Source organism: Ixodes scapularis, unplaced genomic scaffold, assembly GCF_016920785.2.
Source record: "Ixodes scapularis isolate PalLabHiFi unplaced genomic scaffold, ASM1692078v2 PGA_scaffold10__122_contigs__length_95168666, whole genome shotgun sequence".
Lineage (NCBI taxonomy): Eukaryota > Metazoa > Arthropoda > Arachnida > Ixodida > Ixodidae > Ixodes > Ixodes scapularis.
The window spans coordinates 85469103-85478318 of NW_024609836.1; the positions used below are offsets into that span (position 1 = coordinate 85469103).

The 9216-nt window shown below is 47.5% G+C and overlaps 1 protein-coding gene and 1 non-coding gene across 2 annotated transcripts; both read right to left on the reverse strand.

Moving 5' to 3' along the window:
* Positions 1 to 2153: 2153 nt before the first annotated feature.
* On the reverse strand, positions 2154 to 8513 carry LOC115319335 (boophilin-H2). Its single transcript, XM_029979275.2, has 4 exons — positions 8246 to 8513; positions 5849 to 6022; positions 3896 to 4105; positions 2154 to 2238 (listed from the first exon to the last, which is right to left on the reverse strand). Exons 1-4 carry the CDS (start codon positions 8286 to 8288, stop codon positions 2234 to 2236), a joined length of 432 nt encoding a protein of 143 aa, XP_029835135.2. The 5' UTR covers positions 8289 to 8513; the 3' UTR covers positions 2154 to 2233.
* Trnaf-gaa lies at positions 3195 to 3270 on the reverse strand. Its single transcript has one exon. It is a non-coding gene; the product is annotated as a tRNA-Phe (tRNA).
* Positions 8514 to 9216: the final 703 nt, after the last annotated feature.

Genomic DNA, 9216 nt, shown 5'->3' on the forward strand with positions numbered 1-9216 from the left:
CCTTATGCATATATTTGTCCATAACAACGGTCCTAGCAACGGTTTGTTTGGATGGTCCTCACTTACGGGGTCAATTCAGAGGAGATGCTGACCCCGCCTCTTGTTTCTTAAGCTGTCAGTGAGCGCTTTTCACCACGGGTTTTTGAACCTGCTTTCACGGCTTTGTGTTTTTACCGTCAGGCGCTGTGAATATCTGATGCGCTCGAGAAGGCTGCAGAGCGAACCTGCTGAAACAACTTCCTGGTCTAGCCACCAGGTTCCATCGATTTCGCTGGAGTCACCAATAGGTGCGCGATCTTCCCAACGCAGACCCCCTCAGGGCAAATCGAGATGGCAATCTTCAAGGTGCATGGTAGATTGCACCATGACAGCCTACCATTTGGGTCGGATAAATGAAGCCCCGACCTTCTTTTTTTTTTGTATATATTCACGTTTTGATTTGTTTTTATTAGAGTTTCTAAAAGTTCCCGCGCCAGCCCCATATCATGGGACAATGGGAATCATTATCAGGCTGAGGGATTAATGACACTACTGCTCGAGATTACATGGAACGTGTAGACATCTCGATACGGAGATTGCAACAAACCTTTCTTAGGCAGCGTGCAAGCACCCTTTGTTCATTCAGAGATAAATATCGAAGGGGATCGATAGGCCGTATAAACAAATTTTTTTTTTACCAACCCTTGAGACGACTATAGGCAGCAATGAAAACACGAAGAAATACAACCTTGATTGATGTATTCAGTCTATTCCTTTGAAACTTCGAATATATTTAAATTTTGACCATCACGGGTTCCGGCCGATGCTATTGACAGCTGGCAACTAAGGGAAATGACGCGCGATTCGACGTCTTCGCTAGGTGACTCCACACAAACACAATTTGTTTAGTCCCTTATGCGGATATCCTTAAAAACAACGATACGCTGTAAATTATTCTAAAACGTTGAAATTCGTCGGCACCTACCTTTCCAACCATACTCAATTTGACAAAGCCAACCGCGTTAGGTCAGTAATAAGGTTGAAAGCTGGGCTAGTTGGTAGTTGTCAAACATGATGAGATAAAACAGCGCAAAAAGGTACAGAAGGAAGAGGAAAACCGGACAGGACAGCGCTCTGCCCTGTCCGGCTTGTCTCAATTCCTTTTGTACCTTTTTGCGCTGTTTTATTTCATGGTGTTAGGTGAGACACACCGAGAGTCACGTCGGGAGTTCATCAGCAGTCCATGATGGGCTGCTTATGTCTCGATGTCTCGAAATGCTATCGAATCTCGAGATATCTGAGCAGCGATTTCGACAAGAATTGTTTTTTGCTACCTATTTCGGAGGTTTCCGTCTTTTGCATTTGGCGAACCGGATGCAGATCGTTTCACGCGCTTACGGCAAGTTCAGTGTTACATCGTAAACATAATTATTGGGTGGCAAAGAAAAGCTCACCGAAAAACTGTCGGACGTGGAGACAATCTCCTTTTCGGCGGATGGGGAGAAAGCTGTTCTACGAATTCGTCAATCGACCGTTCACTCGACAGAAAAGCATTCCCTGAGCTCAACTATGTTTGGATGCCATATGTGCTTGTTGCTATTCATCGCATCACTATCGGATTTTTTTTTCAATGTGTACCTCATTAGAGTGGCGATGTGGGCGAGTTGGTTCATGTTTAAGCAATACATGAAACAGCGCGCAAAACAACGAAGGCGGGAGAGAGGTACGAGCGCTGACAGCACGAGCTGCGGAATCTCGACTCGTGTATTTCTCTCCTGTCTTCGTTGTTTTGTGCGCTGTTCCATGTATTGCTTAAACATAAACCAACTTGCCCACATCGCCACTGTGAGTGCGCAGGTGAGCTGGTGGTAGTGAGCTGGTATCGAGCTTGTTGTAGGTGTGTCTTTTCCGAATTTGACTAAAACTTTTCCTTCTTCTCCACCACCTAAACGGCTCGTTCACACAAGTCTCAAGTGTTAAACGAAATTATTAGCTTTCCTCCGGGCCCGCCACAAAGTGGGTGAGCCTTTCTTCGGTTTGCTTTTCTCCGGTGAGCTTTTCTTTAGTGAGCTTTTCTCTAATTTCTATATTTCTATATTATGACTAACTAGTCGCACAGCACTGCTAATTCAGCACTGCGCGACTTTTGACAACAGTGAAGTGCTGAAGACAGATTCGTGTGGAGTGCATTTTATTTCTCCTCTTGGTATACTTCTGGTCCAAGAGTGATGGCTGGGGTGACGAAATGGGGACTTCATTCTGCAAAAATGAAAGAGAAAAACGGTTGTATTACGAGTCTGCTCAAATTGATACAATCTCAAATTGTGTCATCTTTTTTATTTTATTTTTGTTTTGTTTCAGGAGTTTTTTTTTCACACATGGATTATATATGCATATGCATATTATTTTGTTTACTATGCTATGACAGATACCTTAGGAACGCAGTCTAGTATTATTGCGATAGACTAGTTGGTGGTTGCGCTTGTTTGAGTCTGTCTTCCAGAAGGGTTTCGCGTACTTTTGTTCATTTTATTTTGGTATACTTGCATGGGGGCGATTTTCTGCATTCATTCTGTTTCGCCGGAGCCTTCAATAGTTTCTCTGTATCAAGCGACACTTGCTGGCGTCAGCTTCGGAACCCATATTTGCGAGGCACATAATACCTGAGTGCGACTTTTGAACGGAACCATTAAGAATAAACTGGGAATATAATGTTAATGAATTTAATGCAAAGGTGCAGCGAGCTGGATAAGATAACGATGAAAGAGTGGAACGCGATAGCGTCATCGGGCCCCGTTCGCATCGCCTTCTCATTCGCCGTGCAACCGTGCCTTGAGTGGCATACTCAGTAGCGTGTCTGGTTCGCAACCCGAAAGGTCGTGGGTTCGAGTCCCCCGGTGAATGACTTACTTTACAAAGTGAAATCATTTGAGACACGCGTCATGTTTTAATCACTTTCATTCCGCGCGTGTCGTCGCGTTTCACGTGAGCGTTGTGGGTTGTTCGAAATTCTGGCGCGAGGTCATGTGGCTGCGACGTCATGACCTTAACGACCAATCAGGATTTTTCCGTCACGCCTCCGACGCCGGTTTTTCTGCGACACGAGCTCCATTACACTATCGCGTTAATAATCTCTGGAGAAGGGGAGCAAGGAAACAAAGGACAAACACAAATCTCCAAACACAGCTACAGGTGACTGGTGCGTGACTGAAAAATTCCGCATGGTCCTGGAATCGAACCAGGGACCTCTCCATTTTCAGTGGAGCGCTCTACCGACTGAGCTAACCAGGAGTTGGACGTCATAAGAGCAAACGGGTTTTAACGGCTGCCGTGCCACCAGGTTAACACCAACAAGGGTGAATGGCGTGTGTTTTAAAGTTATTATTTTGTTATGTAACTCAAAAGTGCAGCGAGCTGGACAAGAAACGGTAATAATCAGTGAAGGAGGGGAAAAAGGGGACAAAGAACAAACAGGAATCTCCAAACACAATTAGGTGACTAGTGCGCGACTAAAAAAAAAAAAAAAAAAAAAAAAAAAAACTCCACCTGGTCTTTGCATCGAACCATGGGCTCTATCTAACCAGGAGCTCTACTGAAGTCTAACGCCTGGTTAGCTCAGTTGGTATAGCACTCTACCTAAAATGGAGAGGTCCCTGGTTCGATACCAAGCCTCCAACATGCCTGAAACGCGCCCGCAGGTAATTCTGTTGTCATGCATGCCGCGAAAACCGTAAATTGTTTTTTTATGATGTCTGAGCTACAGTGGTACTGTGGCTCTAGCATCTTCAGAGTTGCGAAGAAACCGTCTTTTAGCCAAACGCCGACCACTGCCACTCGAAGGCTTCTGTAGAGTTACGGATCAAACTGTATTATACTGTACTCTATCGCACTAAATTGAATCAACCGGTGCACGTACGGGGCTGGCAGACGAACTCGCACTCTTCCTGGCTCTCGTAGTTGTTGTCGTTGCCCCCGCAGCCGCTGTAGAGGAAGGTTTCGCAGGCGCCGGTGTTGGCGTTGAAGAACCAGCGCCGCATGCCCGCGGCGCAGGGTCCCACCTCGGCGGGCACCTTGCAGCTGGTCTCGAAATCGGCGTGCTCGTAGTCATTGCCCGTGCTCTCGGGAGCTGGATGGTGAACGACGCAAAAGCTTGGAACACGCTGGCGTCGGCTATCGATGAGTTCGCCGTACACCTTTGCAGCGTTTACCACCGGGAGAGTACACGTTACGAAAAAACAACACTAAATTCCGCTACTCGTTACTGAGATTATAAAAGGAACGGGGTACTTCAGCTCAAGATCAACGGGTAACCCTGTCGTTACTCTGAATGCATCGTTTTTCTTACGTAGTGGCAACCAATCAATTTTTTTTTCTTGACATTAATGGTGCTTCGCTTCTTATATAAATGTGGGCAAGCTTACATAGTTTGTGTACATTTTTTCTTATTGTCTTTCTGGTGCGGTGAAAGCCAAATGGTTATCCCGTTTGCTTTCACCCCAGCTCGTCCCTGTGACAGACACAAGCTAGGGTGAAAGCCAAATTAGACACGTTCTCCTTCAGAAGTAGCTAAATAGCGTTACTTGTTACTCGATCAAAAACAAAAAGACCTTACCCGTTTTCTTTTTATTTTTAAAAGACAAGCCATTACTTCGTAACCGAAGAAAGTAACTCGACACAACCAACGCGTTATTTCTAACTTGTTACATACAACAAATCTGCTTATCACCAGACGAAAAATATGCCGAGTCACCGTGCCTTGAACGCGTGCCAGCTGCGCCTGATATTCCGCAGAAAAGAGCTGATGCGCATGCTCAGAACGCGTCCCACAGGGTAGACGGTAGCTCGCAGATGACAAGATTGGTCTATTCATGGCATCAGATCAGATCTTATTGCCTTTGTCAGCAGTAAGAAAGTTGCAGTGCCGAGTTCGTGGCGTCTCCCGAAGAGGGCCAACGGGGTGCAGAGTTCGGACACGAGTGCTGTGTCAGCTTTGGACTGGGACTCGTATTCCCGCCGACTGAACATTGCTTGCTTCACTGTATGCGCACAGCAAGTCGTCTGCTTCGCTCAGGGGTTGCGGTGACGTCAAAACGACACCGAGCTCTGATAGGCTTTGATTGTAAGGATAGTGGGTAGAGCTCAATGCTAGATGCCTTGAGGTCTACCCACTGTTTTTTCCATCAGCCAGTGAGATCTTGGCTTTCTGACCTCATCACAGCCGTTGGGCAAGAAGCAGACGAACTTGCGCTCCGCAATGGCGAGAAACGAGCGTTCTTACTGCGCACATACCGTAACCACGGTCCCGTTAGAAGCAATCTCGCAGTTGTACCGCAGATACCCTCGTGTGGTTCGTGTCTCGACAAAAATTGCTTGGAACAACGTTTTCATGTTTCGATTTTTTCTTTTTTTGCCTTCTTAACTTTTTTTTTTCTCGCGCACGTGGTCCAGTTTATATATTCGTAAACAGACGGCGAAAAGGTTGCCAAATAACCTCTTTCTTTTATTCCAACGAATAAACATCGATATTGGTCGCTTAGTGAGGCACAGAACCCGAGGTTCTTGCAATCCCTAACAGTGATATCTGTTAGTGTGCCTAGATTGCAGAGTGTTTACAACTGCTAGATTGGAGTCACGTGGCTTATGCACTACGAGCTCCGAGGATAGGATGAGAGCGGTGACCGTCTGCAAACGCCTCTGCCTCTCCGCCCACTTTCTCCCTCGCCACGTAAAAACGCAGCGCATGCGCATTTTGCGACTGCGCGGGAGGCGTCCGCCATTCATTTGCAAAACGCTCTCCATGGTCTGGGTTACCCTCACTCTGAAATCCAGGCTTTCTGGTCTGTGGGGTCTCTGGTGCGGCGCAACTTACCTTCGCACGCTTTCTTGCAGTCCTCGATGAGCTGGAAGTTGTTCTCGTTGCCCTTGCAGCCGCCGTACCTGAAGTCCTCGCATCGGCCGGTGTCTAAGTTGAAGTAGAAGCGAGGGAGGGCAGCCTTACAGGGTCCCACCACCTTGGGGAGCCTGCAGATGGCATTCCTCTGGGCTGCCAAGACAGAACGAAGAATCGTGAGGACTTGGCAAGAATTTACGTTCGTCGTGTCCTTTAGAGGGACAGCGAAGTGAATCTCGCGATTGTGGTTTTGATGGGAAACAGCGTGCAGTTTTGTAACCCTGACTGCGTGGTGAGCACTGAGACAAATGTCAGATAGAAGACAAGGCCTGCGCATGACGTCATGGTTAGTGCATCCCCGACCCGCCCTGAGCGGAAAACATGCCGAAGCTTGAGGGGAGTACGGCGCAAGGCGTCAGAAGCGTGCATCTTGGCGTTGCCACCTGCTAGCGTCGCGCTCCTTGTGAGGCACTGAAGGACGCGCTGGTGGCGACACTGACGCTGGCTGCAGTTGGTCACAGGTCGAGAAGGGTTCGGGGGAAACTTCCCCCACCTGTTTCTACTTTTAACAGAGCAAACGCTGGAGGGAAGGCGACCTCCCCTCCAGCGTTCACTCTGCTTAACTAGAAAGAGGTTCGAGTAGTTTCCCCTGAACCTGAACTCTTAGCCTGTAACCGTACAACAGGCGGAGCTGTGTTAATCCACTAGAAATGACGTTTTCGCGGGGGGGGGGGGGGGGGGGGGGAGGGAGGGAGGGAGGGAGGGAGGGAGGGAGGGAGGGGAGGGAGAGAGGTGCAGGCCTCGTCTTTTAAGTTCTTCAAGAGCCCAGACGAGCACCCACCAGTGAAACTGGTGATCTGCAGCAGAAACGACAATTGCTTTGATTAACTTCCCGCTTTCCACATACAGTGTACTTAGCTGGCTTTTCCTACTGCGATTTTTGTTGACGGCAACCTTCCAGAGTCGTGCTGCCGTGTGAAGAGTTACACACCAGGGACGAGCAGTACTTCTATCACCGGCGGTGACGTCCTCTGAGAATGGAGTGTGAAGCCCCTTTGGACAACACGATCGACTAGTGAAGACGAAGCAAATGCATCGCTGAGGCGCAATTCTGTCAATTCTGTCCAACGCACAGGGAGCGCTACGCCCTGTCAATTCTGACATCTTAATAAACGCTAGGCAATCTCGAGGATTTTACTGTCGCTCCGCTCCCAATGAGAATGCGGCATGCAGCGAATGCTGAAGGACGCAAGACAAGAGGCGTGTCGTTTCTTGAGCTCTCAGTGAGCCACTTGAACGACAAACAACAACTGACACCGACCATTCTCAAGCACGTGCAGCATACACGGAAGGGTATCCTTGGCAATCTTGTGATCACTCGTGCTTACTTCACGAGCACCGAGAAATTGCAGTCCTGTCAAAACCATGGTCAAAACATAGCCTCCTTTGCGCAGAAAGCCTGTCAATGGGTTACTTCCATATATCCCCCCACAGCGCGAGCTGCGTTCCAAGAACCTGGTGGGCAGAAGCGGAACGCATATGGATTTTGCTTCTCACCGGTACCCGCCATGCATAACGCGGCTTGACTTATAAAAGAGGATAAGAAACAACCTAGCCAGCACGCTTTTATATGCGGCACCTAGCAGCGTCTTCATTTGTCTCGCATTGCAAATCTGAACGTCCTATAAAAATATCGTGTCCTCTTACATTCAGGAAAAGACATTTCGGTTAATTCGGGACAACCACATGTCTTGAACGATGTCAGGGCTGGAGTGCTTCAGCCTAGGGTAAGTTACCTTCAAAAAAGTGCTTGGTCACAATTAGTCACTTTCAGGTAAACGCAGTGAAGTTACCGTTACTTACTGTCAAAGAGTAATTCGGAACAGTTACAACATAGGTACTTGTTAAAAGTAACTTATTTTAAGTTATCTCTTTCATGAAAATAGAAATCGAGAAAAAAGTAAAAAAAAATGCATCCCTCCTCCTTTCCTCCAAGTTTAAAAGTTGACTCAAGTTCGTTTAATGACGTTTTTATGCTGAAAAGATTGTGAAAAGTAAGGGCAGAAGTAACGTTGTTTCCCTCGAAGGTACTCTAAGAAAAGTAATAGAACTAGAGTAGTAATAGAACAGAATTACATCTCGAAAAGGCAGCGCGTTACTTTTAAAAGTTACCGAAAAAGTAACGAAGTATATGCGTTACTGTAATGAGTTACGATTCAAGACTGCTGTTGGTAATGTGAATCACGCACTGATGAAGTCTGTCTTCTTCTGATTTAATATGCGAGCCGAATAGGCGCGTTTGCTCGTACAGGAAAGGTGCATTTTATTTTTTTTTTCGCTACGTACTGGTTCGAAGAGATCGGGAACATCACTTACCCACGACGACTCCGACGAGGCAAAGCAAGATGACAGCCTTCATGGTGGCAGTTCGTTTCTTGGCAGCCGTGAATCTACGACGACGCTGTGTTGCCGGCCGGATGGAAAGTCGGCTGTTTTATGTCCGAGCTCCGATCGTCTTATCGAGGTGTTGCGGATCTCTCACCTGCTCTATCTCACGCGATAAAAGGACCGCCGTCATGTGGCGAGCCGAGACATCTCGATGGGGACACCTTACATGTTCCATTTAGTTGCGCGCGAACATACCTTTCGTAACCGTCCGTTTGGACAAATATCAAACGGTGATCGATAAGCGATACTCCGTTATTTTCCGTGCTCTGGAAAGCCCCACGATGACGCAACCTTGATCACCCCCGATTCACGTGGCGAGTGCAACATGACATTTGTTCGAAGCTAACGAAGGAAAAAGAATTATGTTTGGGAGCTCGCACTGCAGCCTTGGGGGTTATTTAGGGCTCGATCCCCGGCCCTGCCTGTTTCAAGAGGGAGGATGGAGGGACCTAATGCCTTAGGTTTCCCCAGCAGCATGGGGCGTCGCACGGAGGATGCGCAGAACGTCTGCGCATGCCCAGCCCCAAGTTGCTTGGGGGACCGTTGGGAGCCCTTGAAGCTCTAATCTTAGCCATCCTATCCGTCTGGGGTTGTGTGATCACTACTGAGGAATACAAGTTCGAGGAACGATTAAAATAAATGTTTCTAACATATTTGTTACAGAAAGTAATCAATTACATTCATTTCGACTGGCGATCTGTCTGTTCGATTCTGCCAATTTACCGAAGGACGCACCTTACGCAAATGTCCTTTGGGAGTTCCCCTAAGATTGATACGTGTAGCGCAGTTTGTTTTACGTTTTCCGGATGGAGAAAGTTCCTTTGTTAAAGGGAAACTTCGGCGATTTCTTCATGACCCTCGATCCGCCTGAAAATTTGCTAAACACACCAACAAACATA

Bases quoted from the DNA above. Each gene is read 5' to 3' on its own strand.
- LOC115319335 (XM_029979275.2), bottom strand. From the start codon at position 8,288: ATGAAGGCTGTCATCTTGCTTTGCCTCGTCGGAGTCGTCGTGG. The intron at 6,023-8,245 runs GTAAGTGATGTT...CTGTCTTGGCAG, and splicing joins CCTCGTCGGAGTCGTCGTGG to CCCAGAGGAATGCCATCTGC. The intron at 4,106-5,848 runs GTAAGTTGCGCC...TTCACCATCCAG, and splicing joins CTGCAAGAAAGCGTGCGAAG to CTCCCGAGAGCACGGGCAAT.